The sequence below is a fragment of the Bos mutus genome, chromosome 6 (assembly GCF_027580195.1).
Source record: "Bos mutus isolate GX-2022 chromosome 6, NWIPB_WYAK_1.1, whole genome shotgun sequence".
Taxonomy (NCBI): Eukaryota; Metazoa; Chordata; class Mammalia; order Artiodactyla; family Bovidae; genus Bos; species Bos mutus.
Window position 1 is genome coordinate 66,714,558 of NC_091622.1, and position 17,435 is coordinate 66,731,992.

The following is a 17,435-nucleotide window of genomic DNA, read 5'->3' on the forward strand; positions in this document are numbered from 1 at the left end:
CAAGTGAAGATTAAACCCTTCTGACAAACTCATCTGTGTGTCCAGTGTCTCTGAAAGACCATGACTTCAGAATCATCAATGAGACATAAAGGCTGAGCTCTAAAACCTGTAGCTGAACAGAAACACGTCCAGTTGGGTTTCCAAGCAGACAAGAAAACAAGGCTTAATTTCAGGGTCAGAAACTCACTTGACTTTCACTTCCCCCAATCAACCAGCTGATTCCACAAAACAACAAAGCCCTTCCTAAAATACATGAATTTCTGGCTCTTTTCCTGAGATTTCATGAATTCTGTATGCAGAGTGCCCCCCACCCCTCCTCCATGAGATATAAACAGTAACTCCTCAGGACTTGTCCAGTGGTTAAAACTTCACCTTCCAATGCAGGGGATGTGAGTTCAATCCCTGGTCCGGGAGCTAAGATCCCACATGCCTTTTGCCCAAAAATCCCAAAACGCAAACAATATTGTAACAAATTCAATTAAGATTTTAAAAGTGGTCCACATTTAAAAAAAAAAAAATCTTAAAAATAATTTTAAAATGAGTACATCCTCTCTAGGTTCTCAGCATCTTTAACATCTTCCCAAGAGACCTGGGAGCACTGCCATCCAGAGAGGAGAAACTGTAAACTTCCTGCCTCTGGATTTCTGGCTCTTTGTAAAAAAAAAAAAAAAAAAAAAAGTCATTGTATTCCTTTTGCCCTCCTTGGCTTTGATTTCCTGGCCATGCTGGTGGCTAAAGGAAAGCTAACTAAAGCATCTGATGTCTTAGTAAGGGGCCCCCCTGTTGAACAGCTGTTAGTCATCAGGCATCACTGAGATATTTTTCTCCCTTTTTTCCATCTTTTAAAAAATCTTCACAATAAGTCTTGACCCAGAGAAAACATACATAAAGTATTTTATCTCATGCAATGATTTTTGACCCTGACTGCACATTACTTTCGCCTGAGAAGGCTGTTTTACCTTCCCAAGACCAGGCCCCACCCCAAACCAATCAAAGAGAACACGTGAGGGTCGGGGTACAGTCATGCTATTTTGTTAGAGGTTCCCCCAGTGATTTTAATATGCAGCCCGGCTTGAGAACCACAGATCTAATCTAAGACCCCACCTATCCAAGTCACAGCCCCATGGCAAAGCTGTTTTTTAAAAAGTGCTGAAATATAGCATGTATATTCTGTGGCTATGGTTGTTTTCAATTTCTTAGATTTCAATGATCTTTGAAGTGAACTACATAATTGGGACCTAAGAAACACATAGTAAGATAGCTGCCAATAGAAGAATCAGTAGACATGTATCATTTAGGAATAGGTTTGGCTTCTGGTAATTAAATGACTAATATTGGCTTAAAGAAATAGGGATTCATTTGTTTCATAGAATAAGAAGCATAGAAGCAGGCAATGCAGAGCTGCCACAATGGAGAGATTCATGCCCTTTGTATCTCTCTGCTCCATAGACAAGGCTGTCAGATTTAATAACAACAAACACCACCCAGCTGAATTTGAACTTCAGACACACAATACCTCAAATAGTATAAGAATATCCTTACAATCTTTGGAACACACTGTTATAAAGAGTTTAACTGATGACAGTTTTCAAGCCTCATCACTGCCTTCTTCCCTTCTGCCCACGCCCAAGCAAGCTGATAGGAACCGCTGCTCCTTCTGTAGCAGCTGAAGTTCAAACTACACCAGCCCAGCCCCTTCCTCTCTGCCCCACCCCTCCTCGCCACAAAACCCCAAGGAAACTGCCCCTCCCTGCTCTCTCAAGTCAACTTTTGGGTCTGCTGGGGAGCGTGTTCACTGATGTCCGCAGAAACCCTCACTCTGTGAGTCATAAACCTTTCACACTCTCTCGATGCGTGTATGACAGCGGCAGTCTCAACATCTGAACCAAGTTTGGGATAGGGGTTCATCCATTTCTGAGGGTGACCACAACAGAAGAGACTACAACACACTGAAAAACTGTTTGTTGGGAACCCCCTGGGGGTCCAGTGGTTGAGTCCACACTTTCAGTGTCCATCCCTGGTCTGGGAACTAAGATCCCTGCAAGCCATGCACAACGTGGCCAAAAAAAGAAAAAAAAGTCAATTATCCAAAATTCAAATTTAACTGGTCCTTCTGTGTTTCATCTGAGAACCCCATCCACGGTCACTATACCTACTATACCTCCAGATCTCAAGGCCATGCTCCAAGCAGGAAGAAGCGTAAGTTTTCCTTCTTGTTTCTTCCTTTGGGAAGGGAAGCTATCCTTGGGTGCTTCTGGCTGCATCTCATTAGAACTTTCTCACGTGGGTAAGCTTGCCATGGGGCTTTAAGAACGTATCTGCCAATGCAGAAGATGTGGCTTCGATCCTTGGGTTGGGAAGATCCCCTGGAGAAGGAAATGTCAACCCACTCCAGCATTCTTGCCTGGAGAATTCCACGGACAGAGAAGCCTGGTGGGCTACAGTCCATGGAGTCATAAAAGAGTCACATGTGACTTAGCAACTAAACCAACAAGCTTGCCACAAGACAGCCTTAAAAATTGAATTTTTCAACCTTTCATAACAGGAATAATAAAGGATCTTACCTGACTTTTGGAAGATAAAACCCCAAAAACTACCAGGACATATGTAATAGGCATAATAACTTTGAAATACGTCACTCACTCACAAGGCCATTTCCCTCTCTCTGAATCCAGTTAGTCTGTGGGGGTGGGAAGGCAAATGTCCTTTGGGAAGAAGGATATGGTCTAAAGACCTACACTATTGACATCAGCTGGGAGCTTTTTAGTAACTAAGACTCTGAGGCCCCACCTCAGACCTATTGAATCAGAACCTGCATTTTGACAAAGGCCGTAGGTGATTGTGCATACATTAGCGTTTGAGAGTAACTGACCTGGAAGAACAAGGGTTGTCACATTTGACTCCTATTGGAATAAGCCAAAGAACTTAAAAAGTCCTGTGCTAGTGATTCTGATTTCATTGCTGTAGGATGTTGCCTGAGCATGAAACCTCCCCAGATGGTTCTAATAATCAGTGAACACTGAGAACCACTGGGCTAACAACTGCGGTTCTCAACCCTGCATGAGAATCACTTGGGGCACTTTGTTGTAAAACTACCAATGCCTGGGTCCCCTCAAAGCAGTTAAATAAGATATTTTTGGTGAGCTCTTGGATCATTCTAATGTGTGAGAACCAGGGCAAGGAAGTGAAAATCTCATATTCTTTGGGAGAGTGATGTTAGATGGGTTGATGATACCACCGAGGCAGGGGAGGCCAGGTGGACACTGCCAAGGGCAGTGGGGGGCTTTTACTGTGATTCATATTTCAGACTCCTGGAGGGGTTCCCTCACAAACAGTCCCTGCCCAAGTCTGGCAAGCAGTCATAGTAAGATAAACTCTGCTGCACAACAAGGTCAGGCAGGGTGGTAAGGGGGAGGGGTGGGAGTGCACAGTTGCAGGGTTTCAACTTTCTGAGCTGTTCTACCCTGAGTGATATGAACAAGACCCAGAAGTTCCCACACACACTCAAGATGAGACTCAGGAACTCAATGAACTGACAGCAGAAGCACTGTCATGGTGCCCATTGTTCAAGAGCCAAGGTGACTGGCAGCCTCTGCTACAACACGCCCAGGCCGAGGGACAAATGGAACTCAGAGCAGAGCCTAAGAGGGGCCCACAGTGCCACCAAGAGCTGGGATGAGGTTTTGGCAGCCAGGAAAGGCTTCTGTATCCTGAGCTAGTCAAGAGAGGCCAACCTACTGGCCTTTGCAGCCACCAACATGGTCTGCAAAGGCCAGTAGGACAAGCAGCAACCAGGCTGATAAGCAGTGTTGCTGAGACCAGAGGTGCCAGGGGACACTGCTCCAATCCAAGCAGCCCTCCTATTCACGTCAGCACCTCACGGTCACCTCGCCAGGGCTGATAGTCATGGTCTCCATCAGCAGGGCTGGACTGATTACCGGCGGTCAGCATCCATTCTGATTGGTGTCTGCCTGTGAGAAATCAGTTGGTAAATATTTTGAATATCACCCCCTGGATAAAGTCACCCCTCTCTCTTCTCTGCCCAGATGCTACCTTGTCAGAAACAGAAGGAAAGGCAAAATCTGAGAGACAACCCACTTCACCCACAGAGAATATTCTCATTTTTGCCCTGGACTAAAGTCACAAGATTAAGCTAAAATTTCCCAGCACTCCTAAGCAGGTAGGGGCACCTGAGGAAAACAGGATAATTTCAGATAAAATAAAATAGCTGCAGGCTGCTTGTACATCTGGTAGGAGTGTGAAGAAACTTCTATCCTTGTGTAGACACAGGATAATCTACTTCCTCTATTAAATATTGATGTGTCTATATGAATTTATATTTCTCTATAGATTTATTCAGGAATATTTTTTTTCTGTTAATCTGAAGTCAATCCCTAATAAAACATAATTTTCTCTATGTAAACAGGGAAAAGGAGATATAGAAAATTTCTGGGTAAGTCAAATTGTTCTGGAAAAAGTAAGAATTCTACCAAAAAGAAGAGTGGATGAACACCTGAGATTATACACTACAACCAGAAGGAAAAATGGCCCACTATTGTGTGGCAAAGCAATGGATTGGCCAAGAATCCCAAGAGGAGAGCTGTTTACCAGACTGGATCCCCACCTCTGGAAGATGAAGCCTCTGGATAATTCCAGCACTTGTATTTCATTGGGTTATTCCATGAGTATTTAGCTTAACTCTGTGTCGGGCCCTATTTAAGGACCTGGGGATATAGCAATGAACAAAACAGACAAAAATGCCTGACCTCACACATGTTACAGTTTCAGGGATAATGAGACAGACAATAGACCAAATAAATAAGTAGAAATATGTGATTTTTTTGTATAGTGTTAAGAGCTATAGATAAAAAATTATATGGAAAAAGGAGACGGGGAATGTCCATGGTGGGGTTATTGTTTTAAATAGGATGATTCAAGAAAGCGTAACAGAGAGGGTGACTTTTTAGCAACAGTCTTGAGATGAGGAGGCAAGCCATGTTGCTATCAAGGAGAAGCACTCCTGGCAAAAGGCAGGCAGATGCAAAAGCCCTGAGGTGAGGAGGTGCCTGGAATGTTCGAGGGACAGTGTGTGTTAACAGGGGAGGAGCAGGAGATGAGTCAATAAGTGGATGCGCACAAGTGCCAGAAGGAAACCACTCTGCTTCAGTCCAAGCCGATTCACCTGCATTTTCAGCTTTCCCAGACAGCTTATCACACAGGAAGTCACCAAACCCACCACTACCGGCACTAAAAGAAGGCACCTATAAAGGACTTTCAGCTTTTTCTTAAGATCCTCATTTACTGCGATAGCTTTCTCGTTAGTTGTGAGAAAAATTACCCCAGATTACTTCAAAACATTAAAGTGCTGGAGAAAAACAAACCTGGCCAACTGGCACTTAATACTGACAAAGTCCGCCAATTTATCAATCATGCTTTAAGGAAATAGGGATCATAGCTGAACAGCTCCAAGTAATTACTAGTGAGGATGCTGGACCAAGTGTTAAATGGCCAAGAAAGCAAGAGAGTCACTGGGAAGAGAAGAATGGTGGATGTTTTCTGCTTATCTTTCCTGCATCTATTACTCCTCCGCTGCCCTCCCCAGAGCTCTCAGTTTCTATTTCCAAGTGCGAGTGTGCTCAGTTGTGTCCAGCTCTTTTTGTGACCCTATGGGTTGTAGCCTGCCAAGTTCCTCTGTCCAGGGGATTCTCCAGGCAAGAATACTGGAGTGGGTTGCCATGACCCCGCCTCCAGGGGATCTTCCCGACCCAGAGATCAAACTCATGTCTCTTATGTTTCCTGCATTGGCAGGCGGGTTCTTTACCACTAGGTGCCACCTAGAAAGCCCCTCCCATTGTTAAACTTCATGGTAATGACTCCCGCTTTCTGCAGCACCCTTTCCCCTATGCAGCTTCCCCTTTCTGAAGCACTGAGGATGACGAAGATCAATTTCCAGTCATTCCTGCAAATGGTACGTGAAATATTAAGGTTTAATGGTGATTACTGGTTGTTTCATTTTGAATCTAAAACCCTGGACTTCAGAAATAATGGAACTTTGATGTAACATTTGAATATCTTGCTTTTGCCACCTTTTATTCTTATGGAAAAAGCAAGTCATCTTCTAGAAGGTGCCAGAGGTACTCTCTATGATAAAATGAGGCTTCCTCAATTATTCAATTTCACAGGTACCAAGGGTGAAATCTCAGAACTGAGATGCAGGTTCTGAATTGCCCTGGACAATGGATCTCACTAGAAACAGAAACTTCACCAGGTCCTGTTCAAAGGACTTTCTCCTGTAACAGTGTTCAATACTGGAGCACAGGAAACTGCTGAAATAATTAAATCTGTGCAAAAATAGTTTATTAAATAACATAAGGAAGATTATGAAGGACAGTTCCAGAATGCCCACTCATGTGGCTTGTAAAGGTGCATTTTTCATAAAGATCTGTACAGCTCAAAAGCACAACATCCTGCAGGGGAGGCTCCTTTATTCCAGGATTTGGCAGAATTTATTTTCATCTTCTACACATGAACCACCAAAGTAAAAACGAAAGTCACTCCTCTTCAGTAAAGCAGTGTCCTCAGTTAAGGATAAGGTTTTCATGTAACCTTAGGGCTCTCAGGGCGCTTCTCGTGAAGAGCAGCCACTATAAAGACGACTATGGAGCAATTTTTTCATTCTTCATGCATGAGACATAAAGAATATTATAGAATAGTCCAAGTTTAGAAGTCACTCTCAAACATATACGTAGAAAAGTTATTGTCAGAATACTCTCAAGCTTTAACAAATTGGAAAAGCCTGTAATCTTTGCACTGTTTCTTAGAGTCAGTGGCTCTAAAGGGTGATATTCACCATCAGTGACTTCACCCAGGGTTTCCTTTCATGACAGTCCTGCAGGATGATCCTCTGGGTTGGCAGTCCCTTTAGGTCACCAGGTTTCTGCAATCTCTGTAAGAACCTGTAGCAGCTCAGCAAACGTCGGGCGGCCTTTAGGTTTCTGGAAAAGGGAATTGGAGGCAGTCAACTTAGCTTAAGACTCACACGGAGACCAGCTTTGGACCCGGATCCAGGCTAGCTCACCACGAACAGAAGAGACAGATATCTTGGCTGATACACAGGGCATGAATGGCAGTTGAGCGAGGCAGGGGTGTGAAAATATAAGGGAAGAGATCGCTTCAAAAATAAAATGGCTAGAGCTGCGAACACTAGCCGCACGTGGCTATTTAGATTAACTGAAATTAGATACATCTTAAAATTCAGTTCTCAGTCACCCTAACCACTTTTCAATTCTTTGATAGCCAGGTATGGCCTGACCTATTGGACAATGCAGATAGCGTATTTCCATCACCACAGAGCGTTCCACAGCTGTGCCCCAGAGATCTGTTTGCATGACTTGATGTGCATGGAATAAAGGAAGAGCTGGGAGAGAGGGGCCTCTGGAGTCCCAAGTCCCCAAGCTCAGCCCCAGTTAGTCACTATACCTGACCCCTGTAGAAAGACAGATTTTAGTCAGAAAGCAAAAGGCATATTTCCATGAGGGCCTTTTCAGGTCTTAAAGCACTGATTGTGCTGTCTTAAGGCTCAGTCAATAAACTCCCAGCCATGAAGATTAGAGCCTTTTCTCTATTTCACAGTGGGATGTGGTTTGACTTTGACTCCATGAGGAAGCTCCATGGCATCTTTGAAATCCATGGGAAATAGAAATATTCATGGTAGTAGAGGTCCCTGGCAACAGGGTTAGTAGGGAGACACCACCCCTAGTGGCTTGTAAACCGATGGCATCAATAAAAGTACAGAGTAGGAGACAACCTAAATATGCGTCAATGCAGGAATGGATAAAGAAGATGAGGTACGTATATACAATGGAATACTACTCAGCCATAAAAAGAGAAAGTAATACCATGTGCAGCAACATGGACGGACCTAAAGATTATCATACTGAGTGAAGTCAGTCAGAAAGAGAAAGACAAATACCATATGATATTACTTATATGTGGATAAACTATGAAACAAATGAACTTATCTACAAAAAAGAAGCAGACACACAGACATAGAGAACAGATTTATAGTTGCCAAGGGGGAAGGTGTGTGGAGGAGGGATGGATTGGGAGTTTGGGATTAGAAGGTGCAAACTATTATATACAGAATGGATAAACAACAAGGTCCTACTGTATACACAGGGAACGATAGTCAATGTCCTGTGATAAACCATAACAGGGAAGAAGAAGAATGTACGTATATGTATAACTGAATCACTTTGCTGTACAACAGCAATTAATGCACAACATTGTAAGTCAACTATACTTTAATAAACTAAATTTTTTAAATAGAGAAAATCTAACAATTAAAGGACGGAATAGAAGAATATGTGAGCACATGTGAGGGTCTTCCTTGAGACTTCAAGAATAAATAGTGGAGCTTGTTGCTGGTGCTGAGGTTGTGCCAGTAGTAGAGCCAATGAAACAAGTGTGCTGCTGCTGCTAAGTCGCTTCAGTCGTGTCCGACTCTGTGTGACCCCAGAGACGGCAGCCCACCAGGCTCCCCCGTCCCTGAGATTCTCCAGGCAAGAACACTGGAGTGGGTTGCCATTTCCTTCTCCAATGCATGAAAGTGAAAAGGGAAAGTGAAGTTGCTCAGTCATGTCCGAGTCTTAGCGACCCCATGGACTGCAGCCTACCAGGCTCCTCCGCCCATGGGATTTTCCAGGCAAGAGTACTGGAGTGGGGTGCCATTGCCTTCTCCGGAAACAAGTATAACCATGCTAATATAATCATGTTTGAGTCTAGAGATGCTTGTCTAAGCACCTTGTTTACTTGGTCCTCTGGTCAGCATCTTATTTACTCCTTTCTCTGTCTCCTCTCCACAGATATGTAAAATCTCAATAAGTATTATATTGTATGTGTATATGTACAAGTATATTGCTTTAAACATGTACATTCCTGAGCTATTTACATGATTATTGCAAAGATGCTCTTCAGACATCTGTTTGTTACTAATAGCTTACTTAATATTTTTTTTATGTCTTTCAAGATTCCTTGCATAGCAGTTAATCATATGTAAAGTATTTTCATACACTGGGGATCTTTATAAAATTAATACTTCTCTGGAATGGAAACAACCACGTTACTTTTGAAATACTGAATTTTTTTAGTGTTTGTGAATTGGAAGTCGAGTGACTTCTTTTTTGGCCAGGAGGAAATCCTCATCCAGCTGTAGTTATTCTGGGCTGAAACTGTCAACTGGAAAGAGAGAAGAACTGTCACAGTCACAGAGGAGTCTGATGATGGGGAGGGGTGTGTTGAGTTGTGCCCAGAAAAGACAGAGGTGGGATGTAAACTCTTCTGGCTTTGTTTTTAAGGTTGGCATTTCAAGTAAAAGAGAAACTGGCCTCCTGAGAGAGAGTTTTCTGAGTACAAGTTCCTGGCTCACTTCCTGCCTTCATTCCTATTCTTGTTTAATCTCTCTATCAGTCTCAAATGCCACAGGAGAGATGAAACCCATTACTCTTAGCCTTGGAAAAGCAAGATGAATTATAGTAGAGTGAAGTAAATAAGAACACCATCCTTCTCTTTCAACGTGAAAATTGAACAAGTTTCCACCCAGAAGTTCTTAAAAGGAGTAAAACCTCTCATCACGGAGGCTTTAATAACATCAAGAGTTTCTGTAGGAACCAATTCTGGAAAGATAAGAATTAGAAAAGCTACTGAATTCCTCAGTTGAAAGACCACTATTAAAATGGGTTGATGATTTTTGTTGTGGAATTACTTCCAGCTCTCAGGGATCATTACCAAGAAATAGAAACCGTTTCCTGCCATGACAGAGTCCTGGGGTAACATGGGTGATAATCTGCTCTTAGATGCAGGAACTGCCAACCTTTGTAGGAAAGTAAGGGCACTCACCTCATGCCAGCAGCTATACATGACTTCATATATGGACATTGGTGCCAGGTAAGGTCGGTACAGCCTGAAGCCTTTAGAAATAGCTTCCACGACTTGCAAATTTGACCTATTTTCAAAAGGCATTTTTCCTTCTGAGAAAACTTCCCACATCAAAACTCCTGAAAATAAAACACATTAAAATAAGAGGTTAGAGACAGGTGGTTACTTGGAACTGAAAGAGCTGTTTCCAATCACAAGGCATTATTTCCCTCCTGCAGCCATGGAGTTACGATCATCCAGAATGACTGCAGTTCTGTCCAGGAAGCAGATACTGTGCATTGTAGGTTTTGAACTGAATATATTCCAAGGGAAAACAATTTATTCCCTTTTCTGTTGGTCCTGACTGCCTCCTTATTGGAAGAAAATGCTGGCAGCATCTTTATTCAAAGTACTATTCATGTCTCCACACCCTGACATCAATGAAACTTTCTACCATTCCATAGAAAATGACAATATTGTGTAATCCCCTACTGCCTGCTAAGGCTAGGAAAACTCCTGTCCAGGAGGAGTGCATTTCCCTCTTTCCACTGAAAGACTGCTGAGTAGAGTCCCAGAAAAGCTGGCAGGGGTTCTGTTTATATAAGCAGGTGTTCAAAACTCATTGATGATTGATGAAGCTCCTTCAAGTCTCTCACTTTGAGTTCATTTAATTATTCACTTATTCTACAAATATGTATTATGTATTGATCAGATTCCACCCTTATGTTAGAGCCACAGAATTAAGATTGAAACCTGTCCAAGTTCTTAAGAATTTAAAAAGCTCACTGTTCAGTGATGAAGAAAGACAGGTGGTCAGGTAAAACTCAAGGGTTTCTAATTGTTCTACAACCACCATTGATGAGATCCTTATGTTGCTATCATTGGTCTCACAACTCAACTGCTCTCCAGCAGAGCTTAAAATGTCACCAGCCAAGACTATCACATGTCAGTGGAGAGCTAATGAGATCAATACAAGCTAAACCTTATTGTGGGCAATAACATTCACACCCTTTGATGGTACAGATGTCTCTCAAAACCTAAGAAGGCACCCAGGAAGGCCCAGGTAAAAGAGAATAGATAGATTATTTATATATTTACTGCCATTTTCTGGAAGTCAACTCAAAGAACAAATTCTATCAGACATGGGTCCACAGTATCTCTTTTTCAATGAAGAACATTACCCAATATAAATAGCAATTGATAGACCCCAAGGAAGCCTATGTCTAATTTCACAAAATATGGGAATAATAATGTAAATGAGATGGCATCACTGATAGTCAAGCAATGAAGGTTCTTAATTACACTCAAGAATAAATGACACTGTAAGATCAGTTTTCCTTGCAAGTCTCTGTGGTGTGGGAAGTTTGGCTGAATTTGTTTTCTAAATCAGTAGACTCTGTAATGGTTTTACAGCAAGTGCTCGGTGGGAAAGAGAAAGATCCCAAAGGCAAATTTGGTAAGAAGGTTACCAGTTGCCAAAGACAATCTGATGTGTTAGAACACCCGAGACAGAAACACAGTTATAAGAAGACTTTTAGCTAGATAATATCAAGAAATCAACGTTAAAAGAGCAATCTCTATTTTATTCAATAAAGCTCCAACAAATGAACATCAAATTCACTCACCGAATGACCAGACGTCAGATTTGCTGCTGTATCTGTTGAAATGAAAAACTTCAGGAGGGGACCACTTGACTGGGAACTTGGCTCCAGAAGAACTGACATATTCATCATCCAAAACGTACCTGGGGCCATCAGAGTTCAGAGCACATTGTGTTAATCACCCCTAAGTTCTGTGTACTTCTAATCCTTTTAGTTAACTCTGATTTCTAAAATACAAAGTATTTTGCCACAGAAAGGCTAAGGATACCTTCTCTCCTTGCTATCAAGGTGGGAAAGTAACCTTTATACAGTTTCCTCCTTAAACCAAACCTCCATTGTGTTTATATTTGAATCCCAGAAAACCATAGCAATTCTTCAGTCTAAAACAGGCCTGTGGTTTAATAATGCCAGGCATGAAGGAATCTTGCAGACAGAAATTCAGGATGAGTCAGCAACCACCTGTGTCAAGAGTCAGACCAGGACAAAACAGGAAGATGGTGGCTGCAGGGAAGCCAGTGTCCGTGGATAGCAACAGGGACCAGTCAGGCCATCTCTAGTATGTGGCCCCATGAGACAGAAGGAGTTTGGATTTTGACCCTGAAGAGAGCCAGGGAGAAACCCTGAAATCACTAGGATTAAATTTCTAGCAACCTGAAGAGAGGCAGACTCAAAATATAAATTGCCCTGAGTTGTTGAAAATAAGGTTTTCCAACCTTGTTTTCACACCCTTGCTGTCTGTAAGCTACTACAGTTGATAAGAGAAATGCAGGAAAAGGATAGCAAAATCAGAGCTGAGTAAACAAATTCTTTTTGTTTTTTTTCTATTTCAGAAATATATAAGGAAAACTTTTCTCTTAACCTTCTACATATGATAAGTAGACTAAGAAATTCTTTTTATTCTTAAGGGATGACATACTTTTATTAATAATGACCTGACAGATCAGAAGACTAACCCACAGTCTCAGTTTCCCTTATAGCTCAATTGGTGCATGTGCTAAAACTCAAAGTGGGTCAGCAGGATATCCAACCACATCAACACTTCCCTCAGGGAAGAAAGAGCAATGCCAGTAACACCTTCAGCTTGTCTGTAGACGAACATAAGAGTCCCTACTATGAGCAAAGAAAGAAAGAAAGTATATCATGTACCTTGTCATTCCAAAGTCCGAAATTTTTACTATACATGTAGAACTGACCAAACAATTCCTTGCTGCCTATAAAAAGAAGAAAAGAATTCAGGTTTGAATACAAAGTTTTTTCTTTACAGAGTTTGTACTCTTTTCCTTATTTCGTTTGTGGCTCAGCACTACATCTGAGTGAACAGCCATGTTACTTCATGGTGATAACTGTCGATGCTACATAGGATTTAATGTATCTGCCCTTGTGAAATGGATTTTAGTGTTTTTTTTTTAAGAAATGATAAAAAAGAAAAATTTTAACTAACTTTTTTCCTTTTTAAAATGTGTAATCTTTCTCAAGAAGTATCCTTGACAAGTATCAGGAGAAACTCAACCTAAGAGGTAAAAAACTATGGATCTTGATATAAAAAACAGTGTGTATTTAAAACTTTACCTTTATAAGTAAAAAGAGGAAAGTCCAATATGCATGAAAAATAAAAGATCATTATATATCTTTGGGATATTCATTATATAAAATTATTTATAGAAATTAAGAAATTGTATTTAAAATTTACATTTCATTGAATGTAACATCATGGGGTCGCAAAGAGTCGGACACAACTGAGCAACTGAACTGAACTGAACTGTTTACAATTGATATTTTCTTATTTATTAAACCACAGTGAACTAAATATAGTAGTATATAATGCAGAAACTATTTGATGCCAAGACAATCTATTTTCAGTCAGCTTAGTCAGAAAAACCATTGACTTGATTTTTTAGCCTCATGTAGGTCAAAGGTTTGACAGAATTTTTCTCTTTTGAGCTAATTTGTGGTTCAGTTAGTTCAAAAACAAAAGAAAAAACTTGAAATGGAGAGCCAGTCTGGAGCCAGTCTGGAAGATGTTGTCAAGTGCCAGCAATGATCTCAAAGTCAAACCACAAGGCAAGCCCTCGACAGAGAACACACGCATTGTTAGCTAATATATCTTGAGTGGCATGTAGGTGGAGAAGACAGGACACAAAAGAAAGTGATCGAGGAAGGAACCAAGACTAGGCAGGTCTGCAAGAAGACAGCTGGAGCAAATGGAATTACCTCAACCATCACCTGACTGAATTTTGAATTCTAATCTTTATGGGGAGGACAAACCACAGAGACTAGGAAGGTGAGTTAGGTGGAACTGATACCATATCCATCCAACAAAATGTGCGCTCAACGGCAACTCAGTCTGGCTCAACGGCCAGACACTGGGGAATGTGTCATGAAGCGTGTAAAACAATGGTGGAGCTTTTGCTTTAAGTGCTTACACATATTAATCCACGTAATCCTCCCAGTAAGCCCATAGGAAGGAGGTGCTATAATTAACACCACTTGACTAGTTAACTAACTTAAGGTCACATGTCTAGTAAGAAACAAAGGTGAGATTTCAACTAGCTGAGGCAGGGTATGCCATCTTGACTACATAACAAACTTATCAGGGAAATTTTCCAAAACAGTTGATCACTAGATTTTAGCCCCAAAGATTCTAATTTCATTGGTTGGTGGTATGGGCTCGGTACTGTGATGTTTTAAAGCTCCCAGATGATTCTAATGCCCAGCTAAGTTTGAGAGCCATTGCTCAGCAACTTGCACTCTAATGACACTGAACTGCAGCTCAGAAGTCTACGCCTTGATGTCAAGGAGTCTGGAGTCTAATATTTGCATAAACAATGTAAACAATTATTAAAGGAGGTAGTAAATAATAAATGCCAATGAGAGCTTTAAATCATGTGTAGGACAAGCAATGGTGTGCTGGGGCTAATGAAATTATGACCCCTTTCTTTCCCCAAAATAGTCCAGCCTGAATGACAGTCCATTGGGGTCGCTAAGGGTTGGACATGACTGAGCGACTTCACTTTCACTTTTCACTTTCATGCATTGGAGAAGGAAATGGCAACCCACTCCAGTGTTCTTGCCTGGAGAATCCCAGGGACGGAGGAGCCTGGTGGGCTGCCGTCTGTGGGGTCGCACAGAGTCGGACACAACTGAAGCAACTTAGCAGCAGCAGCAGCAGTCATGGCTGATGAAAGTTCAGGATTACCTGTAAGTGTCAGTAACAGGGACTTCTCATAAATTCTCAAATTTTCATTGGATTTAATTTAGGAACTTAGAAACGAGACATGAAAGGACACAGAAGGAATAGTACGAATATCATGAATAAATACGGAGCAGACAGAAAATGTTTTTCAAGGGGAGGTAGCAAGGCAGGGAAGCAGAGCTATTTGCTTCTGAGGTAAAACAAGCTTTGATCTTGTTTGTTGGAGGGTTGTTCTGAGCGATACAGAACAGAATGGTTTAACATTTCGAGTCCCTCTCAATAATGCCAGTGGTGCTTTTATGATGCTGTAAGAACCAAACCACCTCCACCTGGAGGCAGTTTCGCCCCCTGGGTGAGACCCACTGGGGCTGGGGCTTCAGCATGGTCCTCCAGCACCTGGCAGAGAGCTTGTCATATACAGGCACTTAATATGTATTAGATTATTAGTTGAAATAAAGATAGCAGTAAGAGAAGGACAAAGAAAGGGGGAGAGAGGAAAGGAAAGTAGTTGATTTGTTGGTGAATAATTAGTTCAAGACATATGTAGAGTAACATCTTACTTGGTTACAGCATCAGTAGGCAATAGAAAATTAAGCTACATTTCCCAACAAATTACACAAATAGAAAAATGTTTTAAAATTAAGCCAAAGGATGCATTATTCAAAGTGTTGAAAGTCCTAACTTATCATGTCCTTCTGAATATATGTTTAATACACAAAATAGTCAGCAAATTTGCACTGTACTTACTAAATCCCTATGGATAAAGCAGTTTCTCTCCAGATACTCCATTCCTTCACAGATATCTTGGCACACACTCAGTAGTATCTCCTTGCTGAGCTTTCCTTTTCTCTCTCTCAGATAGTTAAGCAGGCAGCCATGTTCCATAAACTCTGTCACAATGTAAAGGGGCTTCTGCTGTATACACACTCCATAAAGCTGAACCAGCTTCGAATGAGATAACTTCCTGTGGAAGAAAACATAGACCCATGAGCAAATTTGTGTTTTCAAGTGTTTGAACTCAACTGGTGATATTTACCATTTCCACATGATGTTCATCATCAAGCTATGATTGAAACTAACCCAACCACAGAGCAAGTAGGACAGTTTCTTTTCCACTTTATGTGCTAAAAGAGTGGGGTCAAGAGGTCATGCGGTACTACTTCCTAAGTTGTGATACATACAGGATAGTCCATGCCCCATATTCTGTTTTTCTTTTTTCCATTTTGTAAGCCTTTGTTTCCTCTTTACTGCTACCCCTTGCCCAGTTCCTGGTCCTTGAGTTTCAACCTCCCCAATCACAGCTGTCTAGACAAAAAATTCAGGACAGACAGAGGGAAGAAAGAGCAATTGATGTGAATTTTTATAAATTGAGAAATTTTAGAAAATTGAATTATAACTAATAAATGCATTTAAAGGAAATTTTTAGATTAAGTTGAAGACTGAAAAACATTTACTGACATGAAACTCTTCTATGTATTTAGTAATCACACACATACACACAGACACACCCATATCATACTTTTATGTCTCTTAAAAGGGTGATGGCTGTGACACCTCATAGAAATGAGCTTTGAACTGTTGGATAACTTAAAGAAAATTTCACTTTAGAGAATTAAAACATTCGTGCTCAGCTGCTTGAACTTTTCTCTCCTCTCTTTTTCTCTTTTCACACACACATACCGTGTTCTTGAATATTACCTACTAAAATACACTAAAATAAAGTTTTTAAGAAATGATACATATGAGGGGCTTCCCTGGTGGCTCAGTGGTAAAGAATCCACCTGCAAATGCAAGAGACACAGGTTTGATCCCTGATCTGGGAAGATCCCACATGCCATGGAGCAACTAAGCCTGTGCGCCACAGCTATTGTGCCTTTGTCTGGGAGCCACAACTACTGAAGCCTACATGCCCTAGAGCCTGTGCTCCGCACAGGAGATGCCACTGCAATGAAAAGCATGCACACCACAGCTAGAGAGCAGCCCAGGCTCACCGTTACTAGAGAAAAGCCCGTGCAGCAACAATGACCCGCATAGCCAAAAATAAAATACATTTAAAAAAATCTTGTTTAAAGAAATGAAATGATACAAATGAACTTATTTACAAAACAGAAACAGATTCACAGACTTAGAGAATGAACTTTTGGTTACCAGCTGGGAAAGATGCGGAGAAGGGATAGTTAGGGAGTTTAGATCCACACGTACACACTGCTATATCTAAAATGGATAACCAACAAGGACCTACTGTATAGCACAGATAACTCTCCTCAATGTTATGTGGCAACCTGGATTGGAGGGGAGTTTGAGGGAGAATGGATACATGTAAATATATGACTAAGTCCCTTTGCTGGTCACCTGAAACTACCACAACATTATTAATCGGCTATGGTCTAATATAAAATAAAAAGTTTAAAAAAAGAAAAAAACTTTTTAGTCATCTATTTCTCAAAAGTTTATTGTTTCTTTTGTACTGTAATATTTAGTCCCTAAAGCCCTTTTATGCCAACTTGAATATGGAATAGAATATTCAAATTAATGTTTGTAATTTTAGGAGGTGTATAATAAACTAACATTTTGTTAGTCAAAAGTACCTTGAAATGTTACTTCTTTCCATTCATAAAGATAACACAAGATCAATGCATCAGGGAGATTAATTATATTAAAACAACATGTATGAGTGATTGATACATTCCCATATAATGAGCAAACAGAAACACTCCAGTTAGTAG

General features: G+C 41.0%; 1 protein-coding gene across 3 annotated transcripts in view; it reads right to left on the bottom strand.

The window, feature by feature from the left end:
* Window positions 1-5,970: 5,970 nt before the first annotated feature.
* Window positions 5,971-17,435, bottom strand: part of TXK (TXK tyrosine kinase) — a 60,845-nt gene continuing 49,380 nt past the window's right edge. For 2 of the 3 annotated variants that reach the window (XM_070372362.1, XM_070372363.1), the window contains 5 exons: window positions 15,457-15,673; window positions 12,663-12,727; window positions 11,541-11,659; window positions 9,898-10,055; window positions 5,971-6,995 (listed from right to left, as the gene is read on the bottom strand). In XM_070372362.1, coding sequence (XP_070228463.1) covers window positions 6,927-6,995; window positions 9,898-10,055; window positions 11,541-11,659; window positions 12,663-12,727; window positions 15,457-15,673 — 628 coding nt within the window. In that variant the 3' untranslated portion in view covers window positions 5,971-6,926. The remainder of the gene's footprint in view (window positions 6,996-9,897; window positions 10,056-11,540; window positions 11,660-12,662; window positions 12,728-15,456; window positions 15,674-17,435) is intronic. The other variant, XM_005904585.2, reaches the window with a different exon arrangement.